The sequence below is a fragment of the Dipodomys ordii genome, unplaced genomic scaffold, assembly GCF_000151885.1.
Source record: "Dipodomys ordii isolate 6190 unplaced genomic scaffold, Dord_2.0 Scaffold66, whole genome shotgun sequence".
Classification (NCBI taxonomy): Eukaryota; Metazoa; Chordata; class Mammalia; order Rodentia; family Heteromyidae; genus Dipodomys; species Dipodomys ordii.
The window spans coordinates 3,701,175-3,720,259 of NW_012267282.1; the positions used below are offsets into that span (position 1 = coordinate 3,701,175).

A 19,085-nucleotide genomic window follows, 5' to 3' on the forward strand; every position below is an offset into this window, starting at 1 on the left:
ATGCTCTTATTCAATAAAAGAAGGGCTCAAAGCATAATACTCGTTAAAGACTGAAACAGTATATACAATGACAGGCTATGTGAATCTGAGAAATAGGCTGGATCTAAAGGAAACATCACCTCAATGTAGAGCAAGAGAAGCTCCTCCTCCTGTAGGTCATGCTCTCTCATGTAAACCCGGATGGACTTCTCCAGAACAGAGGGAATGAGCTGTGGAGCCAACACTCTATCAAACATTCGGAACACTATGGTGGTTGCATTTTCCTGGATAAGGGATGACAAGTAAAAAAATATAAATGCAGATTCTAGGTATACCTAAATATAATAAACAAACTAACGCTTGTGAGTGGAGTTTTACCTTCTCAAAATCAGACAGGGCCAATTTACAGTTGTATTTCCTATGCAGTGTGATCAGCTCTCTCAAGCTTTTTACCAAAGTCTGTAACTGACATACTTCCTCCGTGTTCTGGTAATCTTTCTAAGACAAAAGTGGTGGTTAAGGATATAAAATAGAAGCGTGAGAAGGGAACAGAGTCAAACTTATTTCAAGGAAAGAAAGGAATGATAATGACTATACATAAGAGGAAAATTATACCTTGGAATTATGCTTGAGGCTTACCTACTATAAATGAACATAAATTGGAACCCAAAAGTTTGTTTTTTTCAGAATCCAAATATGTGTTTGTGCATAAATCTTGTTTAGATCTTCATCAACACCTATCTACCGATACAGATCACAACCAGATATACAAAGAAAATACTTCCTAACATTATATGTGAAAAATAGGATTTTTTTTTTTGGTGGGGGTCTGGTGGTTTATCTCCAATAAACCACCAGAAAACTGGAAGTGGTGCTATAGCTCAAGTGGTAGTGAGCTCGCCTGGAGCTGAAGAGCTGAGGGACAGCGCCCAGGCCCAGAGTTCAAGCCCCATGACTGACAAAAAAAAAAAAAGGAAAGGAACAAAGGAAATTCTCTTTCTTTTGGATTTTGAAAGGAAAAAAATAAAAGGGAGAGAGATATAATAGGAAACGTATGTAGATATATCCCAATACATCTCTCCTTAGATATGGAGACAAAATGTCCAACAAGAACATTCCATGTCCACGCCAAAGGTCTGGTTTTGAATCATACCAGGGAAATCCAATGCCAAGAGGAAGTCAAGCCCAGCTTATCTGTGTTTTCTGCTGTGAAAAATACTTCGGCCAGCTGCAGTCCATTTTCCGGCCAGTTTGCCTTTAAAAAATATTATGAATCATTAAGAACAGTTTGATGCTGTTGAGAGGAGGTAAAATGTCTTTTTCATGTGAAATTAGACTGGCGGTACCTTATCAGTCAATTCAAGGTTCCTGGCTGCCTGCTCCAGCCATTTTGCAAGTATTTTCTGAAACAGAGATATTATTTTAAAACATAATTATTAATAGTTACTGAAATTTTAATTTTAAAAACTCTTAGATCTTTTTAAAAAGACCCATTTATTTACCTTAATAATATAATATTAAAAATCTATTTATAGTAGCACACAGGGAAAATTTAGGGCCTCACAAATGCTAGCTAAGCTCTAGATCTTTTTTTTTTTTTTTTTTTTTAGGTCCAGTCGTGGGCCTGAACTCTGGGCCTGGGTGCTGTCCCTCAGCTCTCCAGCTCAAGGCTAGCAGTCTACCACTTGAGCCACAGTGCCACTTCCGGCTTTTTTTTTTCTGCTTCTGTGATGCTGAGGAATCGAACCCAGGGCCTCATGCATGCAAGGCAAGAGCTCTACCACTGAGCCACCTTCCCAGCCCAGCTCTACATCTTTTAAAGGAAACACGAAAGGACTGAGTGAAGCCAGGCACTGGTGGCTCACGCGTGTCGTACTAGCTGTCAGGATGCTGAGAACTGAGGATTGAAGCTAGCCTGGGCAGGAAAGTCCATAAGACTCTTATCTCCAATAAACTACTCAGAAAGAGCCAGAAGGGGTGCTGTGCCTCAAATGGTAGAACGATAGCCTTGAGCAAAAGAAGCTCAGGGACAACACCTAGGCCCAGAGGACAAAAAAAAAAAAAAAAAAGGAAAGAGAAAAAGAACTAAATTATATTAGCATGATATCACCATCAATGAAGTAATATAAAAAAGAGGGCATGGGGGCTGGGAAGGTGGCTCAGTGGTAGAGTGCTTGCCTTGCATACTTGAGGCCTTGGGTTCGATTCCTCAGCACCACATAAGCAGAAAAAAAAATCCGGAAGTGGCGTTGTGGCTCAACTGGTAGAGCGCTAGCCTTGAGCTGAGAGACAGTGCCCAGGCCCAGAGTTCAGGCTCCACAACCGGACCCCCCCCCCCAAAAAAAAAGAGGGCATGGGTAATAACTCACCTGTCCTTCAGGCACCGTCCTTCTCACAAACGGAATCACATCATTTTTAAGCCATGGACAAAGTCTCTGCAGACAGACTGGTGTAGAAATTGAGTTGAGCAAATTCTCAAGGGTCTTCACATCAAACCTGCTTTCAAAGTTTGCCTAAATTTTACAAAATACAAAAATTAAGGCTTAACTAACCAATGTAATCCAACGGTCTCCCCAAAGACAAAGATGTGTTATATTCAGAGGTTGTCTTCTCTTAACAATGCTTGCAAAAGATGATTAACTCTACACAAACAAGTCGAGTTGGAGGCTATAATTCCATGAAATAGCTAATCATGAATAACAAATAATAAATTATATATCATGGGAACTGGCAGGTCTAAGGAAAATAAAACTGGGGGTGCTAACATATACATTAATCAGCAGTGTATACATCCATTAGCAGAATAATACCAAGATATTTTTTGGACCTAATGTTTTATGTCAGTATCAGCCAAGAGTAAGGGAAATCTGTATGAACAATTTTACTTACTTAGTATGTTTGTACAATTGTATGTACATATGTATGTATGTATGTATGTATGTATGTATGTATTTAAGAGACGAGATCTTAGCTGGGCATTGGTGGCTTATACCTGTAATCCTAGCTACTCAGGAGGCTGAGTTCTTTTTTTTTTTTGGGGTCCGGTCTGAACTCTGGGCCTGGGCGCTATCCCTCAGCTCTTCAGCTCAAGGCTAGCACTCTACCACTTGAGCCATAGCGCCATTTCCGGCTTTTTTTTCTTTTTGCTTATGAGGTACTGTGGAATCGAACCCAGGGCCTCAGGCATGCAAGGCAAGCGCTCTACCACTGAGCCACCTTCCCAGCCCCAGGAGGCTGAGTTCTAAGGATCATGGTTCAAAGCCAGCCTGGGCAGAAAAGTCCACGATATATATATATATATATATTTTTTTTTTTTTTGGGGGGGGGGTCTGGTCATGGGGCCTGAACTCTTGGCCTGGGTGCTATCCCTCAGCTCTTCAGCTCAAGGCTAGCGCTCTACCACTTGACCCACAGCGCCACTTCTGGCTTTTTTCTTATGTGATGCTGAGGAATCAAACCCAGGGCCTCATGTATGCAAGGCAAGTGCTCTACCACTGAGCCACCTTCCCAGCTCCCACAGGATACTCTTATCCCCAATTAGCCACTCAAAAATCAGTTGGGAATGTGGCTCAGTAGTAAAGTGCTTGTCTAGCATGCATGAAGCCCTGGGTTCAATTCCTCAGTACCACATAAACGGAAAAAGCCGGAAATGGTACTGTGGCTCAAGTGGTAGAATGCTAGCCTTGAGCAAAAGAAGCTTAGGGACAGTGCTTAGGCCCTGAGTTCAAGCCTTAGGACTAGCCACCCCCCCCAAAAAAAAATAAAGAATAAAGTACAAAGTTGAATTACCTGATGTCGAAGCCAAAGATACTGAGCACACATAATGTTTCCTTCTTTTAGCTGCAAAAAGATATCTTTAAGATCATCTTCATTATTCAGGAATTCGATCCAAGAACTACCGCTGCAGGGGAAATCAAAGGAAGGAAATAGTAAAACTATACATTCTAAGCTGGTCACTGGCTCATGCCTATAATACTAATTACTCAGGAGACTGAGATTTGAGGATTGTGATTCAAAGCAAGCCTGGGCAGGAAAATCCATGAAATTCTTATCTCCAATTAACTACCAGAAAACCAGAAGTAGTGCTCTGGCTAAAAGTGATAGAGTGCTACCCTTGAGCAGAGAGGGCTCAGGGACAGCGCCCAGACCTAACTTCAAGCCTTACAACTTACAAAAAAAGAAGAAATACTATACCTTCCAAGTGGGTATAATAATATATTTCAAATAGTTCTTTTTGTCATAACATAAAAACACAAAACAATATGATCAGTATGGTAGAACATGCTGTAATCTCAGCACTTGCGAACAAGCTGAAGTAGGAAAATTCTAAGTTTGTAGTCATCCTGGTTACAAAGTAAGTTAAAAACAACTGGGTGCCAGTGGCTCATGCCTGTAATCCTAGCTACTCAGGAGACAGTTCTCAGAATTAAGGTTTAAAATCTTTCCAAGCAGAAAAATGTGGAAGACTCTTATTTCCAATTAACCAGCCAGAAGCAGAGATGTGGTTCAAGCAGTAGAGCACCAGTCTTGAGTAGAAAAAGCTAAGCAAGAACATAAGTTCTAATAAAAAAATCACCTTTTGATTTTGTAAAAAAAAAAAAAAAAGAACATAAGACTTTGAATGCAAGACTCAGTACCAGAAATTTTATTCATAAATGATACCTCCAGCCCCTTTTTGTACTGGTTATATGGGAGGTAGGATCTAGCTTCTAGCTTAGTCATGAATCTGAGCTGGGATCTAGAAAGCTAGAATGACAGGCTCATATCACCACATCAAGATATTGGTAAAATGCCGGGTGCTGGCGGCTCACGCCTGTAATCCTAGCTACTCAGGAGACTGAGATCTGAGGATCTCGATTCAAAGCCAGCCCGGGCAGGAGAGACCGTGAGACTCCTATCTCCAATAAACCACCAGAAAACCGGAAGTGGTGCTGTAGCTCAAGTGGTAGAGCACTCGCCTTGAGCTGAAGAGCTGAGGGACAGCACCCAGGCCCAGAGTTCAGGCCCCACGACCAGACCCCGCATACAATACCTGAATTTGTCTGGACCAAATGCCCCATAAAAAGTAGTCAATTTTGCATGAGCCCTTAGCACCTATAACGACAAAAAAGAATTGGCAATCTAAATATTGTATGCAATAGTATTAAAAATTAAAATAAAACCCCAAATTGGAGTAATTCTATTTCATAAGTCTTTTTTTTTTTTTGGTCCAGTCGTGGGGCCTGAACTCTGGGCCTGGGCACTGTCCCTCAGCTCTTCAGCTCAAGGCTAGCACGCTACCACTTGAGCCACAGCGCCACTTCCAGCTTTTTTCTTATGTGGTGCTGAGCAATCGAACCCAGGGCCTCATGCATGCAAGGCAAGCGCTCTACCACTGAGCCACCTTCCTAGCCCTATTTCAGAAGTCTTATACACATGTTCATATAGATCAATTCCCATCAACACAACTACCTTTGACACACACACTGAGAATAATAGAATAATAAAATAGAATAATAAAAACATTCCATTCACATTAACTAGAAAGGGATAAATAATTAATTAAATACATCAATTAAAATCAATGTCCCCATGCACTACCAGTGCCCATCTGGGAAAAACGTAGCTGGATTGTACTTAACACTTACGTTGAGAATTTACATGCTCATATGCCTGCACTATGTATATACACCATCATAAATATCGCCAGTTTATATTTTCTCAAGTGCCTAATCAGGTATTAAGTACTATGCAAAGTGATTTATAGAAATTATCTTCTCTACCTCAAAACAACAGTGTAAGGTAAATATTAATAGCCCTATTCTGATAATACAGAAAGTGAAGTATTAAAATGGTAACTTACTTTGGAAGAAATATATACCTATGGCATCTTGCTCTTGAAGGATTATAAACCTATTTTGAAAGGAAAAACATTGGCATACCTTTATCCCCTGATTAATCTTTCAATCTAATGTTGTTACCTCTATCAAACCATCGGAATAGGCTGGAGCAGTCTTATCTTCTTTCTTCAAAAGCTAAGAATGCACAGTAAAAAAGAAAAACAATAAAAAAACACACAGAGAGAATATCTGCTGTTAGGCTTTTTTTTTTTGTCAGTTGTGGGGCCTGAACTCCGGGCCTGGGCGCTGTCTCCCAACTCTTCAGCTGTAGACCAGCGCTGAGACCAACCTGAGCCACAGCCCCACTTTCAGCTTTTTCTGATTATGTGGTGCTGAGGAATCGAACCCAGGGCCTCATGCATGAAAGGCAAGCGCTCTACCACTGAGCCATCTTCCCAGCCCCTATTAGGCTTTTTATATAAGAGGACAAGTTTCTGTGTACCATTGCTAGAAAACATTACCTTCTATAATAAACTGAATTTATGTTTGAAATGAACAAAATCTGAAAGATATATGCCATGATATAAAAAAGGAATCATGCTTTTATTTATTTTTATTTTATTTTATTTTTTTTGTCGGTCGTGGGGCTTGAACTCTGGGCCTGGGCGCTGTCCCTCAGCTCTTCAGCTCAAGGCGAGTGCTCTACCACTTGAGCTACAGCGCCACTTCCGGTTTTCTGGTGGTTTATTGGAGATAGGAGTCTCATGGTCTTTCCTGCCTGGGCTGGCTTTGAACCGCGATCCTCAGATCTCAGCCTCCTGAGTAGCTAGGATTACAGGCGTGAGCCACCAGCGCCCGGCAGAATCATGCTTTTAAAAACAAACAAACAACAAAAAAAAAAACAACCAGGGCTGGGAAGGTGCTCAGTGGTAAAGTGCTTGCCTCACATGCACAAGACCCTGGGTTCGATTCCTCAGCACCACATAAACAAAAAAAACCAGAAGTGGCTCTGTGGCTCAAGTGGTAGAGCACTAGCCTTGAGCTGAAGAGCTGAGGGACAGTGTCCAGGCCCAGAGTTCAGGACTATGAGGGGGGGAGGGGGGGAAGCATATATGAAAACTGGTCATCACAGCCTACTATGTCAATTCCTGATCTCAAGAAATATAACTACAAATTATACTCACAGGCAATTGAGGGGAACAACTCACCGTAACTGGCATTATTTACAACAGTAAACATTATGGGAAAGAGCTGGGCGCCAGTCTCACACCTATAATCCTAGCTACTCAGGAGACACACATTTAAGGATTACAGTTGGAAGCCAGCCTGGGCAGAAAAGTCCCCATGATGCTCTTATCTCCAATTAACCACCAGAAAACTGGAAGTGACACTGTGGCTTAAGTGGTAGAGAGCTTTCCTTGAGCAAAAGAGTTTAGGAACAGCGCTTGGTCCTGAGTTGAAGCTGGCTAGCAAGCATGACACCCTGAGTCCAAACCACTGCACTGTAAAAAGAAAACAAAATACAACAAAAAACACAAAAATAGAAAAACAAGCAAATAAGAAAAGAAAAATTTCAATGAGCTATATAAAAAAGAAAACTGGCCAGGTACCAGTGCTCAAGCCCTGTAATCTTAGCAACTCAGGATCTGTGAATCATGGTTTAAAGTCAACTTGGAAAGGAAAGTCCATGAGACATTCATCCCCAATTAGCCACCAAAAAGCTAGAAGCAGAGTTATATCTCAAATGGCAAAGCACTAGCCTTGAGGAAAAAAAAACCCAAGGGACCTTGCCCTAGTCCTGAGTTCAAGCTCCAGTACTGAGACAAACAAACAAAAAATAAATAAAATCAAAGTTAAAAAAAAAGTATTTGGTTTGGATAGTGGTAGAATGCTTGCCCAGCATGTATGAAGCTTTGGGTTCAATTCCTCAACATCACATAAACAGAAAAAGCCAGAAGTAGTGCTGTGGCTCAAGTGGTAGCGAGCTAGCCTTAAGCAAAAAACTCAGGGACAGTACCCAGGCCCTGATTTCAAGCCCCAAAACTGGCAAGGAAAAAATAAAAAGTATTTGAGGGTATTTGAGGTGAGAGAATTATGAGAAATAAAAGTAAATTTTTTTTCTAAAAAGAGAAGAAAGAAAACAAACCAACTCACCCTGGTTTTGGCATAATTAAGCATTTCCTGGGTTGTTTCGTAAGTTACCCACTGGGCCTTCAGGCAGTAATTGACCACAAATTCATCATCCTGTCTCACAAATGCAGACAGTGAGGCAACTTGATATGGACCAGCACATCGATCCTGAATACTTAATGGGTAGGAAACACACCTGGATTTTATGTAGATTTTCCTTGGCCTTATCCACAAGCTGCTGCCATTTGGTCTGCTCACTGGTATCCACAGAAATCAAAGCCAGTTTCTCCAATATATCATTGGATTTTACCTTGTAAACAAGCTGTAAAAGAAACATGACAAATCAAGTGACTTGAAGTAGGATAATGGCTGAGAATATCTTATTTTTGCAGCAATTTGTATAGGACAAGCTACTATGAACAAAAGGTGAATCCTCAGGTCATTCAGGAATAAGGCTTGGTTTGTTTTCTTTCTTCTCTTTTTAGAAAGTATCTGGAAGGTAATCTAGATGACTAGGAATCACAAAAACCATTTCTGAGTTCTTACTAGATGTGTCAAGCTGTGTACAAAGTTTTATATGAATTTTATTAAAAGAGCAAACTGTCCTGTCCATAAATGGATATACAAGGTATAGTATTAAATATATAATAGAATTCTAGTTAGCCTTTAAAAAGAAGAAATTTCTAGGGCTGGGAAGGTGGCTCAGTGGTAGAATGCTTGCCTTGCATGCATGAGGCCCTGGGTTTAATTCCTCAGCACCACATACACAGAAAAACCTGGAAGTGGCACTGTGGCTCAAATGGTAGAGCGCTAGCCTTGAGCTGAAGAGCTGAGGGACAGCACCCAGGCCCAGTGTTCAAGCTCCACGACCGGCAAAAAAAAAAAAAAAAGAAGAAGAAATTTCTAGCTGGGCATTGTGGTATGTACCGATAATTCCAGCACTCAGGAAGCTGAGATAGGAGGATCAGAGGTTCAAGACCATCCTGAGCTAAGGAGTAAGACCCTGCCTCAAAACAAGACATCAAAGGATTTTTTCTACTGTTTCTCCACTCATTCCCCTCATTTCTTTCATGGTTTTCCGACTTTTTGCTTCTTTCACTCTGCCTCACTCTTTTCTTTGAATTCTTATTCTGCTTCAGCCATGTCTTCATTACAAACCTGATCACACCAAATTTTCAACAGACCTACTTATGTTTCCTCAGCCTTTAGGACACCAAGAAATGCCTGTTTAGTAAGAAAGTGAGTGCATGAATGCTCACCTCAACATCCAGTCCAAACTGAATGGCAAAGCTCTCCGCTTCTGCAAATCGGTGCTTGTGCAGTAACCGACTCAATCTAACATGTTGGAAAAGAAATTTTGTCAAATGGTTGGTAATCAGGGAATATGAGATTTTCACCAAGGAGCAAGGCACAAAAAAAGTGTAATGTGCCAGGCGCCGGTGGCTCATGCCTATAATCCTAGCTTCTCAGGAGGCTGAGATCTGAGGATCGTGGTTCAAAGCCAGCCCGGGCAGGAAAGTCCGTGAGACTCTTATCTTCAATAAAACCACAGAAAACCAGAAGTGGCGCTGTGGCTCAAGTGGTAGAGTGCTCGCCTTCAGCTGAAGAGTTGAGGGATAGCACCCAAGCCCAGAGTTCAAGCCCCACGACCAACCAAAAAAAAAAAAAAAAATGTAATGTTACCTGTTTTCTGGTAAAGCTTCCGTAAGATACCTGACTACCAAGACACACACAGAATCTTCAGGCATGCTGGAAAAAGACAAAATTTTATGTGTCATTGTAAATGAGGTGATTTTGGTTGTTGTTAGTCATGGGGCTTGAACTCAGGGCCTGGGTACTGTTCCTGAGCTCTTTTCCTTAAGGTTAGCACTCTACCACTTACAGCCACTGCTCCTCTTCTGGATTCTGAGTGATTAATTGGAGATAGAGTCTCACAGGAACTTTTCTGCCCAGGAGAGCTTTGAATCTTATTCCTCAGATCTCAGACTCCCAAGTAGCTGGAACTACAGGTGTGAGCCACCCACTCGTGCCCGACTTAACAAATCAATCTTAACTTAATTCTTATTTACAACTTATCTGATTAAAACAAACAAAATAAAAGCATGACCTACTTTGGATCACTGTTGAATATTCCTTCCAGAAGGTATATAGTATCCTATAATAGTAACAAAATTATGACTAAAATTCAAATATAAAAGCAGTACATTCTATAACTACTAGAATAACAAATGGTTCACACAACAATTACTCATAAAGGGGGGGAGAACTGTTGAGAAAAAGGATTTTCTCATGGTCTTGAAGTAACACCATACAGATTACTTACTAGTTCAAAGGAGAAAATGTGTCTTTAGAAATGGAGAAACAGAAGAAAAAAAGGGGAATTATAGAACTGTAACCTCTCTGCACAACTACTTAATAGTAGAAAATAAATACACAGAGGTATACACATAAAATCAATCTGGGTAATCTAGTAAGTTCCAGTCATGCTTTGCTGACTCTTAAGCTTTTAAAAACAGTTTTATCCCTCTAAAACAATAATTTAACGAAAAAACATTTCTTATTAAAAAGTAGTTTAAAATAGTCATAAACTTACTGTGCTAATTCCTGTCTGAACCAAAGAGGAAACACTAGATACTTCCAAAGAATATAGTATTTCCATTGTAGGTAATGAATAAACCATCAGGTTTTTCATCTAAGAGAAACAAAAAAGCAATTAATTTAGTGTCACTATAAACCACAAGCATGGAACAGGAGTTCAAATTGAAATATTAAAACATTTGTTATAATACTAAATACAGGGGGGAGAGAGGAGTTGGGGATGTGGGGAGGGAAGGGATGGTGGGGGAAAAGCAAAGGAGGAAGTAACAATGCTGGATAGGAAATGTACTCATTAGTTTGTTCATGTAACTGTAACCCCTCTGTACAGTATCTTTACAGTAAAAAAATATACAAAAAACACTAAATGCAAAAAAACCCTTTACAAATAAATATTCTTGTTACTGTTATTTAAATGTTACATATAAAGTCATTTTATTCTACCTTCTATATCTGTCCAATGAAAATTCATGTGCCTAAGTTAACTGTTTGTATTGAGGTGATCATAATTCCTGTCCAGAAATTTTAAAAATCACTATAATTAACACTTCTTCCCCATTCTCTAATGCTGGGGATTGAACCTAGGACAAATGTACTACCACTGAGCTATATCATAAGCCCTTGGTCTTTTGAGACAAAGTATCTCGCTATAGCCCACACTGGCCTTGAACTCTTTTATCTAACCTCTACAGACCTCAAACTCATGATCCCCCTGCCTATACTACTGCAGAACTGGGATGATAGACATGTACCATGGCAACTGGCTCTAACAAGCACTTTTAAAAAGAAATACATTTATACTAAATATATAAAATGCTGTTTAAAATGTGGAACCACATTTCGTATTCATTCTTTTAAAATGGAATGGAAAGCTGGGCTACGATAGCTCACCCCTGTAATCTTAGCTACTCAGGAGACTGAGATCTGAGGATCGTGGTTCAAAACCAGCCTGGGCAAGAAAGTCCGTGAGACTCCTATCTCCAATAAACCATTCAGAAAACCGGAAGTGGCTCTGTGGCTCAGGTGGTAGAGCGGTAGCCTTGAGCTGAAGGGCTCAGGGACAGTACCCCGTCCCAGAGTTCCAGCCCCACAACTGACAAAAAAAAAAAAAGGAATAGAGTTCTGCAGTATTAATTCCAATTTGTTAAGTGTCTGTGTGAACTAATAGCTAATGTGCTATGAATACTACTTAGATTCAATTTCTATCTCATTAAATGCTATTTCTAATACATGATGATATGGAGAGGCAGAAGCAAAAATTTCCAATACCTTCTTATTAGTTGTAGTCGTCAGGGCTACTAATTTCAGGTTTGTAATTCCTTGCCTAAAAGAGAAAAGAAACTACAAGTAAATCAAACAAACTTGCAACCAAATAAAAGCTAAGTGAAAGAGATATAATTCCTGTTTAAGTTTTAAGATAGATTCAAAAAATACCTTTTTTTATCTTTTGGTGGTACTAGGGTTTAAATTCAGGACCTAGCATTTGTTAGGTAGATGCCGTACCTTAAACTATGCCGCGATCCATTTTTGCTTTAGTTATTTTTCAGATAATGTCTCACTTTTGCCTAAGGTCAGCTTTAGACTAAAATCCTCCTACCTATGCCTCCTGAGTAGTTAGGATTACAGATGTGAATTGCCATACTCAACTTATTCTCTGAGATAGTCTCAAAACTGGCCTCAAACCACAATTCTTTTTTCACAGCTCAAAGACATGGGATTACAGGCATAAGAGCCACCACATCAAGCCCAAATCACTAGATTCTATTTGTCCATGTTCACAGCCAAAACTGATACTCTGTTTTAACACAATGGAGGATCATACTGACTATTTGTTTCCAATGGAAACAAGCAAACAATGAGTCTGTCCTAATTCTGTTAGACTGTTTCAGTGTATATAATAAATGATCTAAACAAAACAGACAAGAACACTGATGCTAAAAGACAAGGAAATTATTTTGGGCCAAAGTTATAACCTACCAGGCAACTGAGGAAGGAGAATCTGCTTCAGTGGTAAGGAGAAATTCCTCTACACAAATGGAGGGCCAATTCCATATGAGTGTGAGAGTATAAACGTCCCATAAACTCAGCACATTCTGCAAAAGAAACATCTCACCTATGTCTTAAAGATCATGAATTTATTATTATAATTTTTTGTCAGTTGTGGGACTTGAACTCTGGGCCTGGGTACTGTCCCTTAGCTCTTCAGCTCAAGGCTAGCACTCTACCATTTGAGCCACAGTGCCATTTCCTGCTTTTTCTGCTTATGTGATGCTGAGGAATCAAACCCAGGGCTTCCTGCATGCAAGGTAAGCACTCTACCACTGAGCCACCTTCCCAGCCCAAGATCATGAATTTGTATCTAATAACACAATGAAAGAGCATAGTACACAAAATGGTGACCCACTCAGCTAACATCCTTATCTCTAACATCCATCTCTGTAAGTTTTATAACATTTGTATGTGTGTCCTAGTACTAGAGTTTTACCTCAGGGCCTAGGTGCTGTCCTATAGCTCTATTTTCCAAAGCTGATGCTCTATCACTACCACTTGAGATAAAAGTCTCACAATGGGCTGGGAAAGTGGCTCAGTGGTAAAGTGCTTGCCTTGCATGCATGAGGCCCTGGGTTCAATTCCTCAGCACCACATAAGCAGAAAAAGAGCTGTGGCTCAAGTGGTAGAGCACTAGCCTTGAGCTGAAGAGCTGAGGGACAGTGCCCAGGCCCAGAGTTCAGGCTCCACAACCAAAAAGAAAAAAAAAAGTCTCACAAACTTCTGCCTAGCCTGGCTTTAACTGCAATCCTCAGATCTCAGTCTCCTGAGTAAGTAAAGATTACAGGTGTGAGCCACTAGTGCCCTGCAATATTTTTATTAATAAATATATGACCAGGGTGAGGATGTTTCTCAGTGGCAGAGTGCTTAAGTAGCATGTATGAAGCTCTAAGTTCCATCTCTGGCATCACATACACACACACATACACACAAAAAAAATTCAAAGAGAAACATTAATATACATCAGTGTCCAGCACAAAAAGTAGGTTGTCAATCAGCTGGAACTTCTTTGCTCCTGTAACAGAAAATAAGAAGTCAAAGAATTTTATGATAGTATTATATACAATCATATTTAAATTGCAGACTAAAATATTTACAGAAAGACAAAACTATATTTTATTTAAAAACTTCCATTTTCACCTATTCCTACCTCTTTCAAATTTTTTCTTTTTTTTTTTAAGGTGACCAGTAAAATGTAAAAACTCCCCAAAAGAGGAGTAATAATCATATTATGTCACAAAAGGTAAAATGTGGTCAATTTTCAAACAAATCTAGTTTGTTTCAAAGAGTGATACAATAAAATTAACCCACTGCCAGATAATGGGTTCAAGCCCCAGCACTGACATTGAATGAAATAAATAATCCATATGCTAGCCCAAGTTCATGAACATGCAAATTACAACCCCCATAATAATTACAAAAAAGTAGTTTTGTTGGCTTATTTTTACCATTAATAATCTCTGTATCAATTAGGTTCTTAACCGTCATTTCTTTTTTAGTAGAATCTGGTTCCCATTTTGAAAGTGCATAATTACCAGTTCCCTAGAAAAATGAAAATGGTATGGCAATTACAAACTTGGATCTAAAACCTGAATCTTCCTTAGACTAAAATGTAGTTAGGTGCTGTTGGCTCACACCTGTAATCCTAGCTGAGGCTGAGATCTGAGCATCACGGTTCAAAGCCAGCTCGGGCAGGAAAGTCCATGAGACTCTTATCTACAATAAACCACTAGAAAACCAGAAGTGCTGCTGTGACTCAAGTGGTAGAGTGCTTGTCTTGAGCTGAAAAGTGCAGGGACATTGCCCGGCCCAGAGTTCAAGCCCCACGACAATTAAAAAAAAAAAAAAAAAAAACAACCTAAAATGTAAGCTGTATATATTATTGTCAAAATATGTTTCCATATTCAATCTCAATCTCAAAACAGTACTTCTCCCTTAGTAGTAGGAATTGGACCCTGGGCTTCGGGCATGTACTCTTAACTACTGAGTATTATCTCCAGCCCTTTTTTATTTTATTCTGAGGCAGGGTCTCCCTAACTCTGCCCGGGCTATCTTGAAACTCTTGCTCCTCATGCCTCAGCCTCCTGAGTAGCTGGTGTTACAGACATTTCCCATCCTGTCAGGCTTGAGCCAGCTGTTATCTTCCAGTTGCTATTTCTGCTCAGAATGGAAAGAATAGTAAACTATATGGTTCCTGGTCATCACATGAATACTTAATGAAGAGTAGGCATGTTCAGGAAACTCAGCCTAAAAACATGAACTTGAAGATCTCTTCCAGAAGCAAATGTAAATTTGTTTTTTTTTTTAATGCTCTGGTAAAGCTAGGTTGCAGTGGCTTATGTCTACAATCCTAGCTAAGGTAGTTGAGATATTAGGGTTGTGGATGAAAGCCATTTCAGGCAGAAAAGTCTGCAAGACTTCATCTGCAATTATCCAGCAAAATGCAGGACTGGATGCATGGTTCAAGTAGTAGAGTGCCAATCATGAGTACTAAAATTGCCTTGAGATTTTTAAGCCCCAGCACTGGCATAAATAAAGTAAAATAATTTTGTCAAAATAACCACAAATAAGCTGGCCACTGGTGGCTCACACCTGTAATTCTCACTACTCAGGAGGCTGAGATCTGAGGATCAAAGTTTGAAGCCAGCTCAGGCAGAAAAGGTTCCATGAGAGTCTTATTTCCAAGTAACCACTCAAAAACCAGAAGTGGCACTGTGGCTCAAGTAGTAGAGACCACTAGCCTTGAGCACAGAGAGACTCAGGAAGCAACCAGGCCCTGAGTTCAAGCCCTCAACTCACAAAAAAAATAAAATAAAATTTCATAGAGATAATTACCCCAATTATCACAGGAGTTTCACTTGTCAAATCACCAGCCACAAGATTGAGACAACCAAGACTGTGATAATTTTCAGTAGAAATAAAACTGGATTTGATCTGTCCTTGTAACTGTAAAAACAACCAGAATGTTTTACACAGATTTAAGTCCCACAAAAATCAGTTCAACTCAATTAGACATAATTGTGTTTTTAAACAGAGATGTTATTAAAATGGCATATGAACACCTATAATATCAGCCAGTAGAGTAACGGTACACAGAAGCTACATTTTTTACTACTAAATGTAAGTTTAAAGAGAACAAGATAGCTTTGGTTTCTTACCTTTTTGGCTATTTCTAGGTCTACATTCTCAATTGCTGCATGAAAATAAAAGAAAGGAAACTAAATGAATTTAGGTTTATATAGACTAAAAAAAATAATACAAGTCATCCCCTTTGTGTTCAAATTGAATGAATGCGTGCTTGTTCAAAGAGGAGGTCAGAATTAGTGTTGGCTCTTTGGCTTGGCCCTTGACAGCCACACCTCACGGTGCCTCACTGTATGTACATATGCCATGTTTCTTCCTACCAAGAGGGTCAAGCATGAAGTCCTACTTACCAAGTATCCTCCACTTGTGGTTATAGAACAACCCTTTCTCCTGTCTTCCTTCTTAATCCATCTTCAGAAAATTAATGCAGCTTAAATCTTTTTTTTGTCAGTAGTGGAGCCTCAACTCTGAGCCTGGGCGCTGTCCCTTAGCTCTTCAACTCAAGCAAGGCCCTCTACCACTTGAGCCACAGCACCACTTCCAGTTTTTTCTGCCTATGTGGTGCTGAGGAATCAAACTTAGGGCCTCATGCATGCAAGGCAAGCGCTCTACCACTGAGCCACCTTCCCAGCCCCTGCATCTTAAATCATGTCATATACCCTGGACCCATCAAAGGTCTTGCATACATTTTGAAAAAGCTTGTTTCGAACTGCCAGTGGTTCATGACTGTAATGGTAATTACTCAGGAGGCTGAGATTGTGGTTCAAAGCCAGTCCTCATAGGAAAGTCCATGAGACTCTTATCTCCAGTTAACCACCAAAAAGCCAGAAGTAGAGCTTTGGCAAAAGTGGCAGAGCTAAGGGGAGCACCCAGGACCTGAATTCCTAGGATCCTCATACACATACACAAAAAAAGAATATTCAGCCGGGCGCTGGTGGCTCACGCCTGTAATCCTAGCTACTCAGGAGGCTGAGATCTGAGGATCGCAGTTCAAAGCCAGCCTGGGCAGGAGAGACCGTGAGACTCCTATCTCCAATAAACCACCAGAAAAACAGAAGTGGCGCTGTAGCTCAAGTGGTAGAGCACTCGCCTTGAGCTGAAGAGCTGAGGGACAGCGCCCAGGCCCAGAGTTCAAGCCCCACGACGGACAAAAAAAAAAAAAAAAAAGAATATTCAGTACCTAGAGTATAATTAAATCAAAATATTCATTGAATATTTCAAAATTTACCTAGAAAATGAATAATACTGTAAATTAATGAGAAAATACTAATACTTTTTTGTTGTTGTTGTTGGTTGTGGGGCTTGAACTCTAGGCTTGGGCACTGTCCCTCAGTCAGCTCAAGGTGAGCATGCTACCATTTGAGCTGCAAAGCTACTTCCGGTTTTCTAGTGGTTTATTGGAGATAAGAGTCTCATGGACTTTCCTGCCTGGGCTGGTTTCTGCCTGGGCTGGCTTGGAACCGTGATCCTCAGATCTCAGCCTTCTGAGTAGCTAGGATTACAGGCATGAGCCACCACGCCCAGCTATAAATACTATTATAAATACTATTATTATATACTATTACTTACCTTGTTGGATTTTTTCAAGCTGAATATTTGTAATATAAAAAAATCCATTGTTTGTAAGAAGCAGCATGTAATAGGAACCTATTAAAATAAAATCAAAATTATTTTCTCCAAAAGGTGTATAGATATAAAGTGGAAACAAATTATCTGTAGCTTAAACATTTTTCATTTTCATTTCTATGGCAGTACTAGGGTTTTAACACAGGGCTTTTCACTTGCTAGGCAAGTACTCTACCACTTGAGCCAAACCTCTAGCACTTTTTGCTTTTACACTGTTTTCAGATAGGGCCTGGGCCACTCTTAGACCCTATCCTCCTACCTATGCCTCCCACTAACTAGAATCATAGACATTTACCACCAGGACTATCTTGTTTGTTGGGATGGGATCTGGCTAACTTTTCACCCTGGCCGACTTCAAACCATGCTTCTGATCTGTGTCTCCTGAGTAGTTAGAATTACATGTATGAGACAGTTTCTTTCTTTTTTCTTTTTTGTGCTTAATTGTAGATTAGAATTTCACAGACTTTCCTGTCTGGGCTGGCTTTGAATCATGATCCTCAGATCAGCCTCCTGAGTAGCTAGGGTAAGTGTGAGCCACAGGTGCTTTGCCCAACTCTGATTTTTGTTAAAACTCAAGAACTGCAGCCAAGTCTTGAGTTCAAGCCCCAGAAATGGCATATAAAAAAAAAATTTGAGATCTGTAATCCTAGCTACTCAGGAAGCTGAGATCTGAGGATCACAGTTCAAAGCCAGCCTAGGCAGTAAAGTCTGTGAAACTTATCTCAAACAAACCACCAGAAAACCAGAAGTGGCACTGTGACTCAAGTGGCAGAGCAGTAGCCCTGAGCTGAAGAGCTGAGGGACAGTGCCCAGACCCAGAGTTCAAGCCTCACGACAGACAAAAAAAAAGTTTGAGGCCAGTCTGAGCTATATAGCAAGACATTGTCTCAAACTCTTTCTCTCTAAAGAAGTTTCTTCTAGGGGCTAGGAAGGTGGCTCAGTGGTAGAGCACCTGCCTTGCATGCTAGAGGCCCTGGGTTCGATTCCTCAGCACCACATAAGTAAAAAGAAAAAAGCCAGAAGTGGCGCTGTGGCTTAAAGGGGTAGAGTGCTAGCGTTGAGCTGAAGAGCTGAGGGACAGTGCCCAGGCCCAGAGTTCAGGCCCCATGACCGGACCCAAAAAAAAAAAAAAAAAAAAGAAGTTTCTTCTATTAACTGTATGATACCATGTGCTGGTGGCTCACTCCTGTAATACTATCAACACAGGAGGCTGAGACTGAGAATCTCACTTTGAAACTAGCCTAAGCAGACAAATCTGCTATATTTAATTATTTATTTATTTTTGCCAGTCCTGGGGCTTGAACTCAAGGGCCTGGGCACTGTCCCTGAGCTTCTTTTGTTCAAAGCTAGCACTCTACCACTTGAACCATAGCACCACTTCTGGCTTTTTCTGTTTATGTGATGCTGAGGAATGGAACCCAGCCCAATCTGCTACATTTCTATCTCCAAATAGCCAGCAAAAAAAAAACAAAAAAAAAACAAAAAAAACAAAAGCAGAAGTGTGGCTCAAGTGGTACAGTACTAGCTTTGAGTGAAAAGCCAAGTTAAGAACATAAGCCTCCTGAGTAGTTAAGGTAACAGGGATGAGTCTGGCATAAATATAAATTTTTGATTGTATTTTCATCAGAAGCCATTCCAAAAATAGTTAAGAAGGGCACTGATGTTTCACGCCTGTAATCCTAGCTACTCAGGAGGCTGAGATCTGAGGATCAAGGTTCAAAGCCAGGGGCTAGGAAGGTGGCTCAGTGGTAGAGCGCTTGCCTTGCATGCATGAGACCCTGGGTTCGATTCCTCAGCACCACA

General features: G+C 40.4%; 1 protein-coding gene across 1 annotated transcript in view; it reads right to left on the bottom strand.

The window, feature by feature from the left end:
* The window catches only part of Kntc1 (kinetochore associated 1), a 69,537-nt gene that overhangs the window by 42,423 nt on the left and 8,029 nt on the right, over positions 1-19,085 (bottom strand). Inside the window, exons 5-25 of the mRNA XM_013023064.1 lie at positions 17,226-17,303; positions 15,731-15,765; positions 15,408-15,518; positions 14,021-14,114; positions 13,535-13,587; positions 12,501-12,616; positions 11,793-11,847; positions 10,522-10,620; positions 10,040-10,083; positions 9,612-9,677; positions 9,188-9,263; positions 8,125-8,250; positions 7,953-8,042; positions 5,940-5,993; positions 5,012-5,073; positions 3,769-3,880; positions 2,349-2,492; positions 1,326-1,382; positions 1,133-1,234; positions 358-477; positions 120-263 (exon numbers count right to left, since the gene is read on the bottom strand). Coding sequence (XP_012878518.1) covers positions 120-263; positions 358-477; positions 1,133-1,234; positions 1,326-1,382; positions 2,349-2,492; positions 3,769-3,880; positions 5,012-5,073; positions 5,940-5,993; positions 7,953-8,042; positions 8,125-8,250; positions 9,188-9,263; positions 9,612-9,677; positions 10,040-10,083; positions 10,522-10,620; positions 11,793-11,847; positions 12,501-12,616; positions 13,535-13,587; positions 14,021-14,114; positions 15,408-15,518; positions 15,731-15,765; positions 17,226-17,303 — 1,838 coding nt within the window. The remainder of the gene's footprint in view (positions 1-119; positions 264-357; positions 478-1,132; positions 1,235-1,325; positions 1,383-2,348; positions 2,493-3,768; positions 3,881-5,011; positions 5,074-5,939; positions 5,994-7,952; positions 8,043-8,124; positions 8,251-9,187; positions 9,264-9,611; positions 9,678-10,039; positions 10,084-10,521; positions 10,621-11,792; positions 11,848-12,500; positions 12,617-13,534; positions 13,588-14,020; positions 14,115-15,407; positions 15,519-15,730; positions 15,766-17,225; positions 17,304-19,085) is intronic.